Raw genomic sequence first — 25,365 nt, 5'->3', positions numbered from 1 at the left:
TTCTAGATATAAGTCGGTAAAACACAAAAAACACTCCTAAACTCAAAGATTAATACTGCACTAATTCACATATTTCACCAATCACTAATTCACTACAACTCGGGCATCGTAACTTTGTGCTGTTTTAGTTAGAGTTTCTGTATTTAAAGTTTATTTTCAAACCACTTCTGGCTAATTACTATAATTCATCGAGAATCATCGAACAATATGGAGTTCCTGTTGTCGCCTAGATTAAAATGGTCTGTCTAGATTACATAACGAGTGTCAGATTTACAAATGTTTACTACCCCCCCCCCCCCCCCGAGAGTGGTGTTACCTAATCAATCCAGCCTATTATCAACGATAATACATGTAGGGTTGAGTGGTACATGTAGTTATACACTCAGTACACTATATTAATTTTGGAATTTTGAATATTATTCACCATGTCTTGATGTCCGATTGGGCATATTCCTGGTCAGACAATTTAGGACGTTTGGAAAATAGCGTCGGACATGTCCGGAATATACGGGCGAAATCCCATCTCTGGTGATTAATTTCACTAGTCCACAGTCATAGAATAAAAGTTCATATTGCACCAATTAACAGCTAATTAATTCACATATTAAATCAATCGTTAATTTCTACTTCACAGTCACAGAAGTAAAGTTTATATCCATCTTGAGAAGGATGAACCGACCATTTCTCTTTCCCCGATCTATAATATCTAACAAAAGCTGCCTTCTGAATTAACGATCTCTCTCTTTTAGGGATGTGGAATCGTCCTAAAATGATATCAACTATGGTGTCTTTTGTTTCTCGACTCACAGGTTTGATATTTGGCAGACGTCTAGGAGCTATCAGCAACCTGTCTCTGTCCACTATCATCTGCAAGACAAAACAACCAAGAGGTCACTTAAAAATCCTAATGTCCTAAATTCTCCAACTTGGAGAGAGAGAGAGAAAATATGGGTTTTATTGTATCTAGGTCATTCCATGACTAATATATGGTTTAATTTTATTTCAATAATTTACTTGTGCAAAGGGGTCTTTAGCAGTGGGAGGAAACTGTAGGACCGAGAGAAAACTCATGAGGTTGGAAAGACAACCCTTCCTCCTTGTCATGTACAAGCAGGGAATCAAAACCACACCATGACGGACCATGTGATCCAAAGTCATGCATTAATCCCATTCATCCACCCAAACTCCCAAAAACAGATGAACAAACTGGATTACAGAGAGAAAGTGAGAAATGGGATTTAACGTCCACTCGACACAGACTAGGACATTTTGGGACTAACACATGGTTCATTTTTATTTCAATAACTCGCTTTCGCGTAGGGGTCTTTAGCAGTGGGATGAAACCAGATGACCCAGAGAAAACCCATGAGGTTGGACAGGCGCCCCTACTCCTTGTCACGTACAACCGGGGAATCGAACCCAATCCAGTTGCCACATGTACCAGAAAGTTTTATTTTGGGTTACACTAGATCTTTAGCGAAACTGGATTAAGACATGGGCAAATCATACCCCAACTATAAATGACGAAGGATCTGAAAAAAATCCTTTTCTGAAATACACAACACCAAATTATCAAATACTGTCAGTTATTTATTAATATACAAAATTTAATATTCATCGGATGTACGGTATATCATTACACATAGATATTTCAAGAATAAAACGACATGTAAACATTTATATATGTAGTAGACATATTACACAGTAAACTCATTTGTTTATATATGTAGTAGACAACTCATTCATTGATATATGTAGTAGGCGTATTACACAGTAAACTCATTCAAACCCATCATTTATGTAGGTAGTAGCGTATAGGCGTATTACACAGTAAACTATTTATTTATATATGTAGTAGACATATTACACAGTAAACTCATTCATTTATATATGTATTAGATTTATTACACAGTAAACTCATTTATTTATATATGTAGTCGACGTATTACACAGTAAACTCATTTATTTATATATCTAGTAGACGTATTACACAGTAAACTCATTCATTTATATATGTAGTAGACGTATTACACAGTAAACTCATTCATTTATATATGTAGTAGACGTATTACACTTTTTAAGTTATTTATTTTTATATGTAGTAGACATATTACACTTTTTAAGTTATTTATTTATATATATAGGAGGCGTATTACACAGTAAACTCATTCATTTATATGTGTAGTAGACGTATTACACAGTGAACTCATTTATTTATATATGTATTAGACTACTTATTCATTTATATATGTAGTAGACGTATTACACAGTAAACTCATTTATTTATATATGTACATGTAGTAGACGTATTACACAGTGAACTCATTTATTTACATGTATATATGCAGCAGACATATTACACAGTAAACTCATTTATTTATATATGTAGTAGACGTATTACACAGTAAACTCATTTATTTTTATATGTAGTAGACATATTACACTTTTTAAGTTATTTATTTTTATATGTAGTAGACATATTACACTTTTTAAGTTATTTATTTATATATATAGGAGGCGTATTACACAGTAAACTCATTTATTTGTACCATAACTAAAATACTGTATTTATTCTTTGTCTATATAACTTGAAATTATAGGCTACATATAATACACATACATACTATCCACAAATAACCAAATTAATATACGCCTACTTGGCTTATTTGTACCATAACTAAAAATACTGTTATTATGCTTTGTCTATAATTACATACCGGTACACACTACCCACAAGTAACCAAATTAATTCAAACCTACTTGGCTTGTTTTTGCATCCTATTTTTTTATGTCTTTAAATTGTACTTTTGAAATGAATACTGTTTAAAACAAAATAAACTCATTACATAAATATCAAGCCAACAGTGAGGCTGATGTCCAAAGCCTTAATCCCAAAATTGTCGCAAATCATTTTACGGTATAGATGTGATGAAACAACACACAACTACCACAGAATCAGAGTAATTTTGTTTTAAGGTAATGACAAATCAGAGAGAGAGAGAGAGAGAGAGAGAGAGAGAGAGTCCATGCAACACAAACTAGGTCATTTCGGGACTAACATATGGTTGAATTTTATTTCAATAATTCACTTGCGCGTAGGAGTCCTTAGCAGTGGGAGGAAACCAGAGTACCTGGAGAAAACCCACAAGGATGGACAGGTGACCCTACTCCTTGTCACTTACAACCAGGGAATCAAAACCATGCCAGCCGACTCAATGACAGAATGACAAATCAAATGGCTTATCTTATCTCTCTACTTAGCCTAAGCAGAAAATGATCATCATAAAACTAAGTCAAGGTATTGATGTAATGAAACTATACACAAGGTTTCATAACTGCAACTCAATTATCCATTATTCTAAAACCCTGACAAATCAAATTGCTTATTACTTAGCCTTAGCAGAAAATGCTCATCATAAAATTCAGTTAAGGTATTGATGCAATGAAACTATACACAAGGTTTCATAACTGCAACTCAATTGTCCATTATTCCAAAACCATGACAAAATCAAATTGCTTATTTCTCTACTTTAAGCAGAAAATGCACATTAAAAACTATACACAAGGTTTTATAACTGCAACTCAATAATCAATTATTCCAAAACCGTGACAAATCAAATTGCTTACGATCTACTGCTTAGCCTGAGTAGAAAATGATCATCATTGAACTGACAACTATTCAAAAAATATTTTGACAACTTCTAAACATTCTACCTCAATTAGAAACATAGTTATTGTGTTTTAAAATGTGTAAAGGACAGACACACAGACGAACGGACAAAACCACTTCCGAGTTCCATACGGAAAACAACACAGCCATCAGGGAGACAGGTTTAATATAGGTTATGCCTGTTCCCCAATCCCTATTCAGATACAAATCTGAATAAAAATATCATTTATAACAAAAACAACACAGCCATCGTAATGATTCAAGTGAAATGACCAAGATATGTAATATAAAATACAAAATGTCTTGTGATAATATTTCGACACAAAACTTGGACTCACAATATTAAAATAAAGGCTTGATAACATCTCACAAAATCGTAAATTGTTCACATTTTCTCACAAAATCATAAATTGTTCACATTTTCTCACAAAATCATAAATTGTTCATATATTCTCACAAAATCGTAAATTGTTCATATATTCTCACAAAATCATAAATTGTTCATATATTCTCACAAAATCGTAAATTGTTCATATTTTCTCACAAAATCGTAAATTGTTCATATCTTCTCACAAAATCGTAAATTGTTCATATTTTCTCACAAAATCGTAAATTGTTCATATATTCTCACAAAATCGTAAATTGTTCATATCTTCTCACAAAATCGTAAATTGTTCATATGTTCTTCTCACAAAATCGTAAATTGTTCTTCTCACAAAATCGTAAATTGTTCATTGTAAAATTGTAAATTGTTTCTTACCTCCCAGTAAATATATGCAGGCCCGTAGGTAGCAGGGGGGCAAGGGGGAGCAGCCAAACAATGTCACTTGGCTTTATGGGGCGCCCATACTTTGATATGGGTACGTTATGTTGTTGGCTTCGCATTGCATCCACTTGCCCCGACCCCCCACACACACATACACAGGCCTGATATGTAGATTATTTCTTCACAGTTTGCAAATTTAAAAAAACTGATTTGTATAAACATATAACCAATAAAATTATCAAGAAAGTCACTGACTTCGTCACAAACTAAATTATCTCAAAGGTAACTTGTTTATTTCTTCTCTGTAAACTGTTTATTCTTCTCAGTAAAGATAATAGATTATTCCATTCACAATTTGCAACCTTAAACATGCATTATGTAAGAGCTAAATATGCCTACTGCAGGTCTTTCTTTTGGCCTTAAATGTTATCTTAATTGTTAATTAGGCAGTTATAAACAAAACAAGACCATAATCAACTCTCGATGCCATCGAATACTTAAGATTTTAACTAGATAAGAAAGGTTCGCCATTTAAAAATTTAATTTAAAAATGGGTAAGAGAGGCTAAGTCTCGAATATACCAGTGCCTTGGTTACCACAATGCACACATCTTGTCAAAACTACTAACAGTGATAACTTGGCTCAGAATAAGTAATTTGAATGAAATTATCAAAATTTTCATTTTGCATTATCTATTTTTGAGCTATTGCAGCAAGAATGGTCAGCTCTTTATCTAAATCTTACATAATGTATCTTTAAAACAGACTTGTATAAACAGATATCCAGTAAAATTATCAAGAAAGTCACTGACTTCGTCACAAACTAACAAGATGGTGGATTCATATCAATATTGATCAAAACTGGCACACCGTTAAAAAATAAACGTCTTTCACCATCGACCTCTTCCACGGAATATTTTCCTTTGTTTCTCCAAAACTGAATAATTGCGTTCTTCTGTAGTGTAGTACGCAGCTTAACAGGTGTATTAAATTCTCCCATCACTAAACTAATTATTGTTTCATACGATTCGGGCAAGACCGGTCGTAAAGCCCGAATATCTCGCGGTACTTGATGGAACGTTTGCCCAGAATTACATTGTATATTGAACTCGTCCTTCAGCAACTGCAACAGACAAAAAATATAGTCTTAATCTTCAGAATGAAATGAAATGAAACATGGCTTAACTTTAACATCTTACTGTTCTGCACCAATCGGGCTAATGAAATGAAATGAAATGAAATGAAATGGAGTTTAATGTCCTACTGTTCTGCTCCTAACCTGGGCTAATGAAGACGGGCATACGCCATACAGTGTGCTATGAGGGAAATTTTGCCCGGACAGCGGCACTACGGCCTACTCTTATATCGAATTCCAACTGCCAAGGGATCTTTTACGTGCACGCCAATGTGTACACGGGACCTCCGTTTTTCGTCCCATCCGAACGACTAGACAGCTTTCCTTGTCAGTCCCTCCGTCCTGCATCACTGACAAGGGAGAACCATGCCGGAAAATCTGGATGAACTTTCTCGGCCAATGCAGGGATCAAACACCCGACCTCCAGGCTAGCGAGCTAGCGTCTTACCCACTTAGCCACGTGATCCCCAATCGGGCTAATGAAGACGGCATATGCCATGGAGAAATACCACAAACATTGTCTGAAAACTGAGAAAGAGAGAGCACAAACGTCGGAAAACTTACACGAGTCGAGTTTCAGAGAGAGAGAGAGAAATGGGGTTTAACGTCCACTCGACACAAACTAGGTCATTTCGGTACTAACATATGGTTTAATTCCATTTCATTAATTTGCTTGCGCGTAGGAGTCTTTAGCAGTGGGAGGAAACTAGAGAACCTGGAGAAAACCCACATGGTTGGACAGGTGACTCTACTCCTGGTCACATACAACTGGGGAATCGAAACCATGACACTTGACTCAATAATACAACGCACACACGTTGATCATTGGTTTTAAGAATTGGTGTCCTACACTGTTAAACAGATGTCCTACAATGTTATAGTGATGTCCTACAATGTTATACAGATTCTGATGTCCTACAATGTTATAGTGATGTCCTGGACCATTAGTTTTAAGGATTGGTTTCCTGCAATATAATAGTGATGTCCTGCAATGTTATAGCGATGTCCTCCAATGTTATAGTGATGTCCTGCAATGTAATAGTGATGTCCTGCAATGTTATAGTGATGTCCTACAATATATTGATGTCCTGCAATGGTAGGGTACACTTTTAGATAATATGACTCCTTGTTATGTTATAGTGATGTCCTGCAACAACATGATGATGTCCTCCAAAGGCAGATGGGGATAAGTACGTAGTTGAGTTTGAGTTCTCAAACATATGCAAGAGCTAAATCTGCCAATTGCAGGTCTTTCTTTATGACTGAAACTTTATCTTAATTATGGATTTGATATTAATTAACTTATCCAGACCATAATCAACTCTCGATACCATAGCCAGTCTCCAATATTCAGAGGTTTGGAATACATTTTGTGATGGATAATTAAACGTAAAAATGGATAATCGAAACTTTGTTGAGAGTGGAGCAATTAGACTGAAATTTTCAGTATATTTTATTTACATTATCTATTTTCTAACTATTATAGCAAGAACAGCCAGCCCTTTATCTAATCTCCCATAATGTATCTTTAATATAACACATCAACTGACCTCATGACGTCTGCTCTCCAATTTCAATAAATAGTGACATAAGAACTGTGTGAAACCAACGAATTGTTAATTGGAACGGACACACCTTTAAAAAACAAACGCTTTTCTCCATTGATCATCTCAACAGTATATTGTCCTTTACATCTCCAGAATTGTTTTAAAGCATTTCTTTGTACGTTAGTTCTTAATCTAACGGGGGTATTAAATTCTTCTAGCACTAAATCAACGATAGTATCGTATGTTTCCTGTGAGACTGGACGTACAGAACGCATTTCTTGACCTTTGTTGAGAACTACATCTGCTAATGACATGCTATTGTATTTTCCAGTCTCCAACTGCAAATAGACAAAAAGATGTCTTTTTTTTAGATCAATCATTTCAACTTCAGAAATAACAAATTTCAAAGGTCAGAATTGTTCTTAAAAATGTTATTTCTGTCTTAACTGCAGTTGGAGAAAGCCTTAAGTCTGAGTTGACTGAAACAGCGACTGATCAAAAACAATGGGCCTGAAAACAAAATCATGTGATATATCATGTGACCATGTCAAAATGGCAGAAGAAACATGGATGGGGACTGCCGAAACACACTGCAGAAAAATGTTGAGGGAATAACCATAGTGAATCAACAAATGATGAGAGCGACCATTATTTAGATTAGGAAAAGCTGAAAATGGCAGAAGTGGCCATTTTATTTATCAATATCATGTGTCATAACTAGGATTGTACTGTCACATGACCAATAAAACACTTTGATTCTTGACGACAGTCACTGTGGACATCAATCTGAACGACAGACTCACCCTACCAGCAGAGAAGTGACTCTGACACAGTGAATAGCCATGATATCCATATGACGTTATCTAAACGTCACAGGTCATGAGGTCACATCAACAAACAAATGTAAACACAATCATTATGATCATTATCAACATTACAAGACACAATGTTACATTGTAAACAATAGCCTTCTTGCAGCCTTTAGGACTGTATAATCCGTACAGAACGTCTTATCGCTTCTTCTAATGATTTTTCACAAAAATAACATCATCTACAACTCTAGATTTGACGTCGGCATATTGGCACTATTTTGTGCTTCGGTCATGTCTATTTCAGATATACACAATCAATTCTGTTAATGTTTTTAGCGTGGGGATTGACTAAAAGTTAATTTATTTCAGTTCTAAACAAAAATTTAAAACTCTAACGCACTTTTAAAAAAATAGCCAAATTCTGGCTGGGATTACTGAGCAAAATGGCCATTCACTGTATACGTGCATTAAAAAAAAGCCAGCTACCATTTAATTTTCGTACGTTAGTTACGTACGTGTGGACATGTGTCCTTGAAAAATAAGATGCAACTAGTATTATTGTCAGTTGTTTGATGTTTCAAGGATGCGTAGAGCTCAAAATATATATATTAAACATACATTATGCAAGAGCTAAATCTGTCTATTGCAGGTCTTTTTATAGGCCTAAAATGTTATCTAAATTATTAATTAGATATTTATAAAGATCATAATCAACTCTCAATGCCATCTTATGTGTCAGATTTTCACTGGATTTGAATCCGATCTGCTGCTTAACACTCATTGATGATTAAATCCAAAAATGGATAATCAAGACTATGTTTTTAATTATACCGACTTTAGAAATGATGATCGAGGCTAGGCCTAAAATTCAATTGCTAATATCTCAGTTCAGAGTGGATCAATTTGACTGAAATTTTCAGAATATTCCCTTTACATGTATGTAGTTTTTAACTATTATAGTGCAAACTACCAGCTCTTTATCTAATCTTCCATAGTGTCCCTAAAGGCATTAAACCATACTATTTTACTTCTAAGTACTTCATCCCGATTTTCCGCGAGTTTTCTCCTTGTCAGTGATGCAGGACGGAGGGCCTGACAAGGACAACTGTCTAGTCCTTCGGATGAGATGAAAAACCGAGGTCCCGTCTAAACATTCAAATGTACGTAAAAGATCCCTTGGCAGTTGGAATTCGCTATATAAGAGTAGGCGATAGTGCCGCTGCCTGTGCAAAATTTCCCTCATAGCACACTGTATGGCGTATGCCCGTCTTCATTAGCCTAGTATAGGAGCAAAACAGTAGGATGTTAAACCCCATTTCATTTCATTTCATTACTTCTGGGTACCCTAATTAAGCCACTTGCTCTAAGATTTTTTTTTTCACCTTGATATCACAACTAGGAACAAATCTAAAAAATTTCTTGTCTGTAGCATAAATGTAAAAGAGCAAACAGGATCTACATTTAACGACCATCCCATAAAAAAAACAACCCACCAGAGTTTCTTTATTTTTTGTTGATATTTAACTAGGTTTATCTATATAAGAATAATTAACATCCCAGCAGCCATGACAGGCACCCCTGTGTTTTTGATATGTTTTCTTATTTTTTCATAATTTCATGATTCAAATTTTAATTGTAAGTTTTCCTACTTGTCCAAGTATAGCATAAAAAATGTTAAAAACAATTCCAGTTAATCCAGACAATACCACCACGCATTACATGTGATAAAAAAAAAACATGCTTAACTAAGATAAAAAAAACCCCAGACCCGGAGTGTGTAATATTTATCTATCATTCTATATATGACCAACCAACAACCATGTGCGTTGAAGACTTTTATTCTCCAGCTTCATTCATACAGATTACCCAGACAACTTGAATCATTTGATAAGCAAATGTTATATTCAATATACATGTAGTCTTGATTATCTGGACACTATGTTACACAGAGGACAATTATTTGCAAAGATCAACACAAGTTTGACGTAACAGTCTTGTAAATGAAATTAATCAATTATATTTAACAGGGTAACTATTTTAGTTTGTATATAAATATGAAATGAAATAAAATGAAATGGGGTTTAACGTCCTACTGTTCTGCTCCTATACTGGGCTAATGAAGACGGGCATACGCCATACAGTGTGCTATGAGGGAAATTTTGCCCGGGCAGCGGCACTATCGCCTACTCTTATATCGAATTCCAACTGCCAAGGGATCTTTTACGTGCATTCCAATGTATACACGGGACCTCAGTTTTCCGTCTCATCCGAAGGACTAGACAGCTGTCCTTGTCAGGCCCTCCGTTCTGCACTGACAAGGGGAAACCACGTCAGAAAATCCAGATGAACTTTCTCGGCCAATGCAGGGATCGAACACCCGACCTCCAGGCTAGCGAGCCAGCGTCTTAACCACCTAGCCACTGTGGCTCCCGTATATAAATATAAATATAAATATCACGTAATATAAATCACAACTTTAATATCACGTAATATAAATCACAACTTTATGTATTTATTACTTTTCTACTATAAAGCAGTAAATCCATAAATCTGTGTTTTATTAATAAAAAAAACGGTAAATCCATAAAGTTGTGTTTTCCTTCGAGGAAGTAGTAAATTCGTCAAGTTGTTTTATTAATAAGAAACTGTTGTTTTATTAATAAGAAACTGTTGTTTTATTAATAAGAAACTGTTGTTTTATTAATAAGAAACTGTTGTTTTATTAATGAGAAACAGTATATCCATAAAGTTGTGTTTACTATTATGAAATAATAAATCCATAAAGTTGTGCTTTACTACTAAGAAATAATAAATCCAATGAATAATCAAGTTGGGTTTTACTACCAGGAAAAGGTAAATCCATAATGTTGTGTTTTATTACTAAAAAGTAGTATCTCCATACAGTTGTGTTTTCCTACTATGAAGTAGTAAATCCTGATGCTGTGTTCATTGAGTTGAACTAAGAACAGAAAAGAACCATTTCAAAGTAAACCCATTCCAAAAGTTGCAGTCCAAAAACAAATCTAATTCTTAAATCAATGACAAATTCTTGGTAAAATAAGTCAGTTCTAGTCCAAAAACAAATCTAATTCTTAAATAATCTAAAAATCTGATGCTGTATTCACTGAATTGTTTAAGGATATTGTTGTGTTAAAACTTAAAACCCACAAAACCAAAAGCAGAAAAGAACCATTTCAATGTAAACCCATTCTAAAAGTTCTAGTCCAAAAACAAATCTAATTCTTAAACTAAAGACAAATTCTTAGTCAGTAAGTGAATAATCTCAAGAAGGAGACAAAAAAAACTCCCACTTGAAAGGAAAGGAAGGGCGGAAGAGTCCCTATAACATGTAAGTGAATACTTACATGAAAATAATTTAGAAATCTAATGACGTATTCATTTCATTCAGTTAAGGTTATTGTAGTGTTAAAAAAACCCCAACAAAACCAAGAACAGAAAAGAATCATTCCAAAGAAAACCCATTCTAAAAGTTCCAGTCAAAAACAAATCTAATTCTTAAAAATTAAAAATAAATTCTTAGTAAGTGATTATCTAGAAATCTGAACGGAAAAGAACCATTTCAATGTAAACCCATTCCAAAAGTTCCAGTCCAAGAACAAATCTAATTAATTCTTAGTAAGTAAGTGAATACTTACATGAAAATAATCTAGAAATTTGATGCTGTGTTCACGGAGTTGTTTTGAGGTTTTTGTTTGCATCTAATCATGTGTGTATTACAACTACTAGACTGGCTAAAAACACGGCCACAAAAACAACAAGCTGCTGGTCTATGTGTTCTTCGACTTCCTATATGTGTCTCTTTAATATGGCGTTTAATGGAGGCTTTTTGTAGGAATTTAAAGCAGACAGGGCACTGTTCATATCCCTCACATGGTGAAGTCTACAAAAGATATTTTACTATTAATAAAATAAATCGTATAAATTCACGTTAATGCCAAATTAAAGGGTGTCGGGGTGGGGTGAGGGATGACTGCCTATCTACCATAATGACCTACAAATTGCGCGAGTGTGGCGGACAATGACCAGAATATGCCCCTTTTTCACTGTTGATACAAAGTCCAGTGGCATTTTCAGCCAGGAGTCCCCATGCGAGCTCAACCTGGCACGCTATTCCACTAATATAGAAGGTCTTCTCACTATCTTAGAAGACATGCCTGACATCAGAAAATAGAAATCATATCTAATTCCCCATTTAAATTGTTGAAAACATATAAAACTTACATGTATGCTGTCTTTTTACAATTAGCTCTGCTTGAGAACAGACAAAAAAGCTACCTAACTGACATTTGAACAGCAACGATTTTAGCTGAAAACACTAAATTTTCATATTTAATAAAAATGGAAAATGTGTAATTTGTCTTTATGTGTTTTTAAGATGTAAATCGGATTAGAACCACATTACAAAATAGTACACAAAGTTTTATGATACAGCGTAAACGTGCTAACCATTCGACCATACAATCAATCCCCCTTCAACAGAAACATACAGAATGGTAAATACTGTAATTTATATACAGACATAGTCATGAATTATGTAGATATATTAAATGGTTTATGAAGGGTTCGTGTATCAATTGTTTATGAAAGGTTCATCTATCAATTGTTGTAAATATTTGACATCAAAAATACAAACATCTGTTGATAAAATAAAACTATCGTATGACAACTTAAACTTTATCAATGATTTATAATGTATCCTATATTCATTAAAGGCTTGAAGTATCATTTGCATTTTCGCTAAAATATAAAATTTCTTATGGCTTAATACATGCTAAATATGTAATTAAATCGATTATTTAACATTTAATTAAGAAAAAGAAAGTCAAAATATGAATGCTAGATAATTTCCCGGCTTGGATTAAATCGAATTAAACTACGCTCAACCGGTCTCTACACTACCAATAAAAATTGTCTGTGTCTTCTTTCGCTCGAGCAACATAGATCAATGAAATTAAAATTGACCATAACTTTGTAAATATTTAACAGAATACCAACGCTTTACAAGAGAGAGAGAGAAACGGGGTTTAACGTCCACTCGACACAAACTAGGTCATTTCGGGACTAAATGAAATGAAATGGGGTTTAACGTCCTACTGTTTTGCTCCGAACTGGGCTAATGAAGACGGGCATACGCCATACAGTGTGCTATGAGGGTAATTTTGCCCGGACAGCGGCACTACGGCCTACTCTTATATCGAATTCCAACTGTCAAGGGATCTTTTACGTGCACGCCAATGTGTACACAGGACCTCGGTTTTTCGTCTCATCCGAATGACTAGACAGTTGTCCTTGTCTGGCCCTCCGTCCATTTTGGGACTAACATATGGTTTAATTTTATTTCAATAATTCGCATGCGCGTAGGGGTCTTTAGCAGTGGGAGGAAACTGGAGGACCCGGAGAAAACCCACGAGGCTGGACCGGCGACCCTATTCCTTGTCACGTACAACCGTAGATTCGAAACCACGCCAGTTGACTCAATGACAGGTCTTATGATACAGCACGCACGTGCTAACCATCCGGCCATCCAACCCCCCCAACGCTATACAATCTCCGGGCTTGGATTTAATCAAATTTAAACTAGGCTCGTCAGGTTTCTCCATTACCAATAAAAGATGGTTGTCTTGTGACACTCAAGCAGCATACATGTGCAATGTCATACATGTGCAATGTAGATCGATGAGATTTCAATTGATCTTAACATTTTTGGACTGATATTTGTATTAGAGATTTAACTTTTACAGTACTGTAGATTTCAAGGGTTCAATTTATCACAACTTTGTAAATACTCAACAGACATTAAAGCGATAATTTCATATTTTCTAAGAAAGTCAAAACATAATTATTTCTATATCTTTTGCTCAATAGGATGTCAACTCACTATTATACGATCATAGGTATTATTCTCCCAATTAAAAATCCTTTGACCCCGAAAATAATAACACAATTACCTCCCTTGTTTTTCTATTCCCCCCCCCATGGAATAGCTATCTTCAAACGTTTGAATTTGAAGTTGAAAATGATATTTTTGCCAATTTCTCAACTGGCAATAGTGAATTATAGGATTAATAGGATTATTCTTTAACAAGGTAGGACTGTTTATACATACCATCTATATTAAGGCTTTATTTTAATAAATTTTAAAAATATAACTTTAAAATATGAAATTGCAACTTTAACCATTCTTGGACCGATATTCCTATTAGAGATTCAACTTTCCTTTCACAGTATTGTAGACTTCAAGGGTTCCTATACAGCTAAACGTTGAATCGAGCCTTTAAACAAGTGTTGAATTCTGACACAGTATTGTAGACTTCAAGGGTTCCTATACAGCTAAATGTTGAATCGAGCCTTTAAACAAGTGTTGAATGCTGACACAGTATTTGTAGTCAAAAGGCACATAGTCAAACCAGTTAAAGATGCCTTCCCATATTCAAACTGGGTGATTTGATGATATACTTGGACTAAAACCATGTTCAAACTAATTAATCTTACAAAAATTTGCACCAAATCCATCTCTTAACATTGTATTCTCAAGGAAATACCCCAAAATATACAAAATCTATTTAAACAAGCCATGTTGGTGTCACTGCCAAGCCGAAGGAGAATTCATTGCATATAAAAGATGACGTAGAATCAAAATACATGTAGAAGAGACTACCAAACAATATGTTTTTTATCAAATAAAGGGAAGAACTTCCCACTAAACCCACACTCCATGGCCTAAGGCCGTAAACGGAAAGATTCCAAAATCATATTCTACATAAACAGGAAGAAGCTTCGGCTCTCCCTCGTTAAAACATCAAGGTGGTAGTAGTACATACATGTCTGACTAATCCAGTATGGTACATGTACCAAAAAAATTCAACTCCTAGTATTACTTTAATTGATGAGGTCTATCATTAAACAATGCACTAGTCTCAAAACAAACAAAAAAATCTAAGGGCAAATACTCTATTAAACATACAAGGTAGTAGTAGATACATGTTGATTAATCTGGCATGGTACATGTACCAATAAAAATTCAACTCCTGGTATTACTTTGTTTGATGAGGTGTATCCTTAATGTTGCTATGATTAAACAATGCACTAGTCCCAAAACGTTTCTAACACATTCAAGGGCAAATAACTCAATGATTTTCTAAATGGTGTATGCTTACAGTGATACAATTAAACCATGTATATTTTCTACCAATTTATGACAACTTTATTCTCTAATGCAGTGATTCTTAACCAGTGTGCCCCGAGATCTTATTAAGTGTGCCGTGAAATTTTGAATGGCCCACTAAGAAATTTTCTCACTAAAGAAGCCAGCTATTTGATAAAATTCGAAACACTGCAATAAAGTAAGTTCATAGCTGGGCCATTTCTTTATTTAGTTTGAGTCATTATATGTGTCTGTGACGAGTTTGTGTCTATGGTTGTATGCCGTCTATGACTGACCATGTTTTTATTTTTCAAAATTCAAATATTTTATATATATGTCTAGCCAGGTGTGCCGCTATTTTTTGCATGTGTTCCAAGGTGTGTTGTTGGCGCAAAAGGGTTGAGAACCACTGCTTTAATGTCAAACGCATTAGCGAATGATAGGGTAATCACTTTGTAAAAATACATTAATTGTGGAAATGCAACCATGGGTCATCTTTCGTAGCTTTAATACACAGGTAACATTTTTCTTTTCAAAGTAGCTATTTTTATGACGAGTCTGAGCCAGGTTTAGAACGAATTCCAAAATGGCTGCCAATCTCCCCAACACCAGCTTTGAAAAAGGAGCAGTATTTTCAACGTTTTCAGAAATTAAGGCAGCAATTTAGAGATGGGAAGGGTTAGGGTTACGGTTAGGACTATGTTTACGACTATTCAGTTTTTAACTTCGCCGATGGAGGGCTGTGAAAGCATCGTCGTAACAATAGCCTGAGGACTATTTTTACGACTCGTCGTAACAATAGCCACTGCCTTTTCTTTTGCACCATGTTTTGAGTCAGATTTAATTGTGATTGCTTTAGTTGTGAAGACTCGTACATAATAAAACATGTGTATGGATATAATACTAATGAATTTTAATAAAATGCTACAGTTCAATAGACAGACAGTTATTTGCTTGATAGCATGTGGGGGGGGGGGACGGTGGCTAAGTGGGTAAGACGCTTGTGCGTTAGCCTAGAGGTCAGGTTGGCCGAGAAAGTTCCATCCAGATTTTCCGGCTTAATTCCCCCTTGTCAGTGATGCCGGACGGAGGGCTGACCAGGACAGCTGTCTAGTTGTTCGGAAAGACGAAAAACCGAGGTCCTGTGTATACATTGGCATGCATGTAAAAGATCCCTTGACAGTTGGAATTCGATATAAGAGTAGGCCGTACTGCCGCTGTCCGGGCACAATTTCCCTCATAGCACACTGTATGGCGTATGCCCGTCTTCATTAGCCCAGTTCTGAGGAGAACAGTAGGAAGTTAAACCCCATTTCATTTCATCATTTCGTTATTAAAATATTTAGAAGTAGTAAATCCATATACATGTTTTATTTTGTAAAATCTATATGTCTTATAAGGATTATACCACACATTTTATGAAAGAATAACAAATTGAATACCTTTAACTCTCTGCTCTCAAGCTGTAGTTTATACAGTGCTGTATTATCCTAAAGGCTCACAAAGAGTAGGGGCACACAAAAACTCAGGGGTCCTTGCAACCAGTTTTTTCTTTTAGTGTTAGCACTATGGATAAGGAAAACGCACCATGTATGTATCATCCTGAAGGCTCACAAAGAGTAGGGGCTCACCAAAAGCAGGGGTCCTTGCAACCATTTTTTCTTTTAGTGTTAGCACTATGGATACGGAAAACGCACCATGTATGTATCATCCTGAAGGCTCACAAAGAGTAGGGGCTCACAAATAGAAGGGGCCTTTCCAACCAGTTTTTTTCTTTGTTAAATGTTAGCACTATGGATACGGCAAACGCACCCTGCATGTATCATCCTCTGATGGCTCACAAAGAGTAGGGGCTCAACAAAAGCAAGGGACTTTGCAACCAGTTTTTTTTTTCTTTTAGTGTTAAATGTCAGCACTATGGATACGGAAAACGCACCATGCATCTGAAGGCTCACAAAGAGTAGGGGCTCACCAAAAGGAGGGGCCCTTGCAACTAGGTTTATTTTTCTTTTAGTGTTAAATGTTAGCACTATGGATACGGAAAACGCACCCTGCATGTCAGGCTGACCTTAAAAATATCTTTGTTTCACCAAACCCGACCCACAATCGAGGAGAAGGGTCGGTAGGTCGGGTTTTTTTTCAGATTTTTTTTTTAAGAGCTAATTTGACAGCTTGATAATTTTCCGGGTGCAAACATTCGTCTTCTTTTATTGGCAAACAAATCAATGACATCGGGATTTTTCTTGTGCACGACTCGCACACAAATTGCGACAAACTCACGTTTGAAACTCCCTCAACACGTTTTTAACGATCGTGCGGGTTGTGCCTTTATTTTTCTCGAAAACGGATATTGAAAATATCGTCGTCATGTTTAAAACGACGCCCCACAGACATAGAGGCAGAATCATTTCGTGGGAATGGACATGCTTTCGTCTGCAACCATTTTGTTGAGAAGCGACACCTATGACGCTTTCGTCTTGATCAACCAGTTTCAATAATGAATCAAACCATAGCCATAGTAAAGGGAAATAACTCTCGTGATATATTTCAGGTTGACACACAAAATAAAATAAAAAGATCGCGGAAAAGTGCAATAAAATAATTTAAGTCGGGGGTGGTTTTAGTTAGTCGGTCGCGTTAGGCGAAACAAAGATATTTTTAAGGTCAGCCTCACTGAATGCTAATTAAAGGCTATCTAAGATGGCGTTTTTTCTTTAAATGGAGTTTAATGTCCTACTGTTCTGTTTCGACTGGGCTAATGAAGACGGGCGTACACCATACTGTGTGCTATGAGAGAAATGTTGTACGGGCAGAGGCACTATGGCCTACTTTTATATCGAATTCCAACTGCCAAGGGATCGTTTACGTGAACCCTAATGTATACACAGGACCATGGTTTTTTAATCCATCCGAACTACTAGACAGCTGTCCTTGTCAGGCTCTCCATTCTGCACCACTAACAAGGGGAACCACGAAGGGGCCGAAAGAAGTTTGAAGTACTGGGGCTCCACCATGGGCTAATATGGTACTGGGTTTACAAGCAACAGGGACGTCACACACAGAAATATCCAGATTTTCAAAACAGGTTATGGTGATACCATACAATCATGCAAGTATTGACAAAATTCTTTGATTTCTTATTTTATCCGCATGTCTGTGGGGGATGATAATATGCAGGCCTTTAAAACAGGGGCCTGTTTCACGAAATTTTTACTAAGATAAAATACAAATTTTAGTAATTTGATTGGATAATATTAGATTGATTTTAGTGCTTAACCAATCAAAATTGAAGTATCTACTAAAATTAGATTTTATCTTTAGTTAACCCGTTAACTGCGTAGGGCGTTATATAACGTCCTGGACAACTGCCACTCACCGTGTGTAGGACGTAATATAACGCCCTGGAGGTATTTTCCCCAATCTATTCTTCGAACACGATCGCAGCATGTGTAGGACGTTATATTACGCCTGGTCGAGGAAATCTAATTGAAGGGAGACAACTCTATTTACCGTTAATTTTAATATGGTATTAGACCACTAAAATTTGTATTCAGGAAGAAATAGGCCAAAACATGACGTTTTTCGTCAAATTAATTACGCAATAGGGGGTAAGTAAAGTTTTTAAAACTACGCAGTTAAGGGGTTAAGATTTCAAGAAACAGGGCCCAGGTTTCTTAGTTGTCTTTGTGATCTGATTACCACTCAGCATCGTAGTCTTCAGCATTGTAGTCTACGTAAGAAAGTACTATAGGAATGTTGGGACTGGTATTGTACCAAATTGATGGGACACCCCTCCACAATGAGCCTCCAGACTATGCGATAATACTATTGTATTCGGACTGACTTGCATGTACTTTTTATTTAAATAAGTGATTCAATGTTTTTTGAAAAAATTGTTATTTTTAAAGCTACAGATCGTCATTTTCCCTTCTTCCGAAAGCTCAATCCGAAATGAAATGGGGTTTAACGTCCTACTGTTCTGCTCCGACAGTGTGATCTGAGGGAAATTTTTCCCGGGCAGCGGCAGTATGGCCTACTCTTATATCGAATTCAAACTGCCAGGGGATTTTTAACGTGCACGCCAATGTATCCATGTGACCTCAGTTTTCGTCCCATCCAAATGACTAGACAGCGGTCCTTGTCAGGCCCTCCGTCCTGCACCACTGACAAAGGGGAAATCATGTCGGAAAATCACGATGATCTTTCTCAGCCAATGCAGGGATCGAACATGCAACCTCCAGACTAGCGAGCCAGATTCTTAACCACTTAGCCACCGTGACTCCCTCGATAGCATACATTTAATTAAGAAACAATTATAGTTGGCGCAGTTTTGTTTATAACATCTGCAGAGAATACCAAATGTTGCGAAAATTTCAATTCATCGTAACTTTGTAACCAGCGGCTGCCAGGCAGGATACGCCCACATTTTCGAGAGATGGATAGAAAACAAGCTAAAATATCGAAAGGAACCAAGATCTTTGGGTTATAAACTTACATTTCAAGTTTCAACACAATCGGATAAAAATTGTGACCTCTATAGGGTCCACAACCTTGATATACCATATTTTTACGCTATTTGAGAACGAACGGCGGCATTTTGTCTGTCAGTTTTGGGCTGATTTTCACTAAATTCGAACTCAACCATCCTTAGGGTTTAACGGTGATATAATAAAACGTTTTTTTAAATCAGATAAAAATTATGACCTCTATAGGGTCCACAAGCTAAAAACGCGATTTGTCATACAATAAGGGGCCATAATTCATGAAGTTACGGTCCGATATGCGCGAATATCGAAAGGAACCGAGATCTTTGTGTTATAAACTTACATTTCAAGTTTCAACAAAATCGGATAAAAATTGTGACCTCCATAGGGTCCACAACCTTGATATACCATATTTTTACGCTATTTGAGAACGAAGGGCGGCCATTTTATCTGTCAGTTTTGGGCCGATTTTCACGAAATTCGAACTCAGCCTTCTTAGGGTGTAACGGTGATATATTAACACGTTTTTTTTAAATCGGATAAAAATTATGACCTCTATAGGGTCCACAAGCCAAAAACTGCGTTTTTGCGTACAAGAAGTTACGGTCCGATATGTGCTAATATCGAAAGGAACCGAGATCTTTGTGTTATAAACTTACATTTCAAGTTTCAACAAAATCGGATAAAAATTGTGACCTCTATAGGGTCCACAACCTCTACAGTGTTCACAAGCCAAAAAACGTGATTTTTCGTACAATCAGGGGCCATAATCCATGAAGTTACGGTCCGATAGATGCCAATATCGAAAGGAACCGAGATCTTAGGGTGATATACCTATATTTCAAGTTTCATTGAAATCGGATAAAAATTGTGACCTGTAGACTGTTCACAAACAATTGTGGACAGTAGACTGTTCACAAACAATTGTGGACAGACGTCCGGACGGACGGACGGAGGCGACGACAATATACGTCCACATGAAAATGTGGGCGTATAAAAACTGAACCATTTTTGAACTGATGTTGCTTTTAGAGAGAGAAGAGAGAGAAGAGAGAGAGAGGGTATAATGTTCATGATTCAAATGGTTCTATTTTATTTCAATAATTCACTTGCGCGTAGGTCTTTAGCAGGGAAGCGGAGGACCCGGAGAAAACCAAGGAGGGTGGATCCTTTTAGAGCTTCAACTTCCAGTATGGTCAAATGACGATCTGTGGCTTTAATATCTAGTGAAATACTTACTTTAAAATGACTATCTTGTAGGAGATGGGAATCAGCAACACCACCAGAACCTAAACAACAAACAAAATCAATCTTCAAAAAACATTTAACCATTTTTAATTCATTTCATGGGAATTTAACCAGTTAATTATATGACATATGTTACAGGAACAAAATCAGCTTGTAGTGGAAGGTCATGTCAGAAGTCATACTAGCAGCTTTTGACCCTATGACGTCTGGCATTTGATTAACTAATCAGCATTGATGTTTCTAGTGGGTCACCCACAGTTCTGTGCACCTCACGCCAAAAACCCACCGTAACAGACTGTTTCATTGGCTAACCCCTCACATCATCTAGAATGCATGTTATATAACAACTCTTCCAGATCCTAGTGTAGTAAAGACAAGTTAAACGAAATTGTGAACAATAAAAAACGAAACGAAACAGGATTGTGTTTTAGCAAGAGTTTCTGTATTCAATACATGTATTTAGTTTCAAAACATTGTTGGCAAATTGTTAAAATTATTGGGATCGTGTAGTTGTGCTGTTTTAGCACGAAATGAAATGAAATGGGGTTTAACGTTCTACTCTTCTGCTCCTAAACTGGGCTAATGAAGACGGGCATACGCCATACAGTGTGCTATGAGGGAAATTTTGCCCGGGCAGCGGCACTACGGCCTACTCTTATATCGAATTCCAACTGCCAAGGGATCTTTTACGTGCACGCCAATGTGTACACGGGACCTCAGTTTTTTGTCCGATCCAAACGACTAGACAGCTGTTCTTGTCAGGCCCTCCGTTCTCCATCACTGACAAGGGGAAACCACGCTGGAAAATCTGGATGAACTTTCTCGGCCAATGCAGGGATCGAACACCCGACCTCCAGGCCACGTTTTCGCAGGAGTTTCTGTATTTCATCTTTAATTCTGTGTTCTGAGTGTCGCATATTTTTCAATTTGCCCACATTAAATACAGGAACTCCTTCTGAAAGAATACAACTACATGATACCCTGGTTGTAGCAAATATTTACCATATCAAAACTAACACGGTTATATGGGAAAACAATCACTGGTTTATTATACACAAGCACAACGTTTGGATAAGTATTCTCTTATCGTTATCAAGCACAACGTTTCAGGCTTGTGTATAATAAACCAGTGATTGTTTTCCCATATAAATGTGTTAGTTCTGTTATGTCTCCAATCGCTAAATGCCACTAAAGGATTATATTTACCATATGTTGATGAACTTGATGAATTATTGGGATCATTGAACTGTGAAAAGTTTTCTAGAGCCAGATTTATATTATGTTTATTATCATGTAGTGAGACTGGGATCGCTGTAGAAGTTTCTAAATACTGAGGAGAAAAAGTAGCATGACTTGATACTTCACCATGTTGTTGTTGATCATAATCATCAGATGAACCTCCTGGACCTGTAAATAATAATATGTATATTTATATCGTGCACAGTTCCATGCTAGTATACATGCTCAAGGCGCTACACAGACTGGGTGCCATAATAGGCCATAAATAGATGAGTTTTTAAATTAGTTTTGAATTTTTCTAGGCTGGATGACAGTTTAATGTTCAGCAGCAATGAATTCCACAGAACAGGCACAATATGAACAAATGATCTGTATCAAAATGATTTGATTTTATATTTTGGGATTATAAGAAGATGTTCTTGTTGAAAACGGAGTAGACGTCCAGGAAAGTACATGTTGATGTATAGTAATAACAGATCTGCTAGATAGGAAGGTTCGATTCCATGTAAACACTTATACGTAAGGCACAAGAGCTTAAAATCTATTCTTGATTTAATTGGCAGCCAATTGATTGGCAAACATTAATTAAACATTTACAATATAGAGTAACTGGGGTAAATATTGAAAACAAGAAAAATAGAAAAGGTCTGTGCATTAACGTCCACTCGACACAAACTAAGTCATTTCGGGACTAACATATGGTTCAATTTTATTTCAATAATTCGCTTGCACGTAGGGGTCTGTAGCAGTGGGAGGAAACTGGATGACCCAGAGAAAACCCCGGAGGTTGGGCAGGCGACCCTACTCCTTGTCACGTACAACTGGGGAATCGAAGCCACGGCAGTTGACTCAATGACAGACCTATGATACAGTGCACATGTTCTAACCATTCTGCCCCCCACCCACTCCACCACCTATGGGACAATAAAGCCATCTACAAGGTTTTCACCAAAATGGGAGCCTTCACTTTGAAAGATGACATGACATTGGTCAAACAATAAAATTGCTCCACAAGACATTGCTTGCTGGAGCATGCACATTGATGGCTGTGTGATTTCAGATCAACAATCAATTCTTTGTCATCAGAGACGAAAGTCAACACTTGATATGTTGCAATAACAGACTCACACAGATGATTGTTTTTAGCTATCAAACATCAATCAAAAACTTCCTAAGAATCGATGAAATATTTTACCTGGTACATTAGAATGATCAGCTGAATCAAGTTCCACATCCATTATTTCAGTTCCTGGCTCTTTTTTTATATCACATAAATCTATAACTTGCTCTGAAGAATTCCCATGTGCTTTTGTGGCGGCTCTATAATATTCTGGAGATTGCTTGGGAAGTTTTCCCATTGCAAATCTGGGAATTTTAACTGGTGGTTCCTGCTGATCATATGGTTTGCTTTGGTAAGTCATATGCCTTTGATCTCTATAGGCGGGATTAATATTCGAAGCATGTGAAGGACTTTGCAATAAGTTTCTTTGTTGATTTTTGAATTTGTCTGATATTACAGGTGTTTGATTGAGATTCTTTTGAGGGGACTTTTGTCCGATTTGTTCTTTGTTAATGTCTGATTCCGGCTTAGCAGAACCCTTCGGCTCAGAATGATAACTCTTGCTCACAAAAACTGTAGACGATGTGTCATTTTTGCAGACTTTTTCATTGACTATATAGTCGATATTAGTATCGCTGTCGACGTTTAAATACAGATGACCAATGACTTGAATAGAGGTATTAAAATTAACATGACCGTGGCATAATACTTGTAGATTTTTAACCAAAGCATTGATAAATTTATTGGCTTCCTCAGGATCCATTTTGAAAGTCTGTGGTTTTCATGAGCTTTTCAAGATAAGCTTACAAGTTATATACTGTGTATCAAATCTATAAAATAAAATAGATAAAATGTAACAGAATCAGAGATGAAATGAAATTGGGTTTTAAATTTTAACATCCTACTTTTCTTCGACTGGGCGAATCTTATGAAGGCAGGCATACGCCATATATACAGTGTGCTATGAAGTTAATTTTGCCTAGAAAGCATGACACCTACTCTTATTTTGAATTCCAACTGTCCAGAGTGTCCTGTGTCCTAGAACACACAGGGTCCGATCAGAAGCCATTCCTAAAAGAACTAATATTGAGCGAAGCTTTGAAGCATCGCGTGAATCGCAGTGCTAGAGCCAAGCTTTTTTCCAGTCACACAAGAGCGTAACTGAAACTGGCACAGAAGTGGTTAAAAACAATTCAGGCCCCGAGTTCACAAAGCATTCTCAAACTTAAGTTAAGAATTTACTCAACTTTCAATCACTGTTTATGAGAAATATCTTTGATCCAGAAACACAAAACTTTGTACATACATGTAGTATCTTATTAAAACAACAAAAGTTTTATAATGGGCTATATTTTGGATAAAATAAGGGGAACAATTTTTAGTAAATTCTTAACTTAAGTCTTAGAATGCTTTGTGAACTCGGGGCCATATCGATACGCTGGGCAAAACAATGCACATGTCAACATAGATTTATCTCCCCTCTACCAAATCTTGTCTAAGTATCTAATCAATGATGTCACATATACAACGTCAATAAAATAATTCTCATACTTTTTGTTCTTTTTTTAAACACAATTAATCATTAATTTATCCAATACAAATACACAATTTATATTACTAATTAGATCTAAATTAAAATCATATTGAAAAAAACGAATTTATTTAACAGGTTTTCATCACTTGAGAAACTTTATTAATATAAAGGTTTTATATTTGACAACAATCAGCTTCAATGTACTCAGGAAATGCTTGTATTAGGCACCCTGCCTGGTTAAAAATGGGTGAAACTGAAACTGAAATGATGGCCAAACTGCTCTTCTTTGAATACTGTGATGATAATCCCCTCTTTACTCATATTATATCTATATTGTGAATAAACAAATGTCAGCATTGTCTTATAATTGTAATTTAGACAAAATTAAATACGCAGATGATAAACTTACATCGAAATTTCAATTTTTATGCTGGATTTTCACAAAAATTAGACACAAAAAAATAATTTCCTCTGCGGGAGAACTCATTACACATTTTTCCTTTCATGGAACAGGGTATAAATAGTTTATCAATAAATAAAAATAGGATTTGTTTTCAAAGATTGGTCATTGAGAAAGTCGAATTATTAAAATTAATTTGAAATGTAGATGACAAACACAAAATAGCAGAAAATAATTATGATTGAAAACAAACTACACAATAACGTCTCCCTGGAATAATTTTGTCTCCGTCAAGCAAGACAATTG

General features: G+C 36.0%; 1 protein-coding gene across 11 annotated transcripts in view; it reads right to left on the bottom strand.

Moving 5' to 3' along the window:
- LOC126815931 (uncharacterized) overlaps positions 1 to 25,146 on the bottom strand; it is a 39,530-nt gene extending 14,384 nt beyond the window's left edge. For 3 of the 11 annotated variants that reach the window (XM_050542050.2, XM_050542051.2, XM_050542047.2), the window contains exons 1-4: positions 25,069 to 25,146; positions 23,261 to 23,955; positions 22,033 to 22,233; positions 20,818 to 20,867 (exon numbers count right to left, since the gene is read on the bottom strand). In XM_050542050.2, coding sequence (XP_050398007.2) covers positions 20,818 to 20,867; positions 22,033 to 22,233; positions 23,261 to 23,888 — 879 coding nt within the window. In that variant the 5' untranslated portion in view covers positions 23,889 to 23,955; positions 25,069 to 25,146. Of the gene's footprint in view, positions 1 to 297; positions 868 to 1,502; positions 5,559 to 7,120; positions 7,456 to 11,585; positions 11,831 to 20,817; positions 20,868 to 22,032; positions 22,234 to 23,260; positions 23,956 to 25,068 lie in introns of those variants that run through there. The other 8 variants (XR_007678126.2, XM_050542049.2, XR_007678128.2 and 5 more) reach the window with 7 other exon arrangements.
- Positions 25,147 to 25,365: the final 219 nt, after the last annotated feature.

Source organism: Patella vulgata, chromosome 3 (genome assembly GCF_932274485.2).
Source record: "Patella vulgata chromosome 3, xgPatVulg1.2, whole genome shotgun sequence".
NCBI lineage: Eukaryota > Metazoa > Mollusca > Gastropoda > Patellidae > Patella > Patella vulgata.
This window is presented reverse-complemented; position numbering and strand designations above follow the sequence as displayed.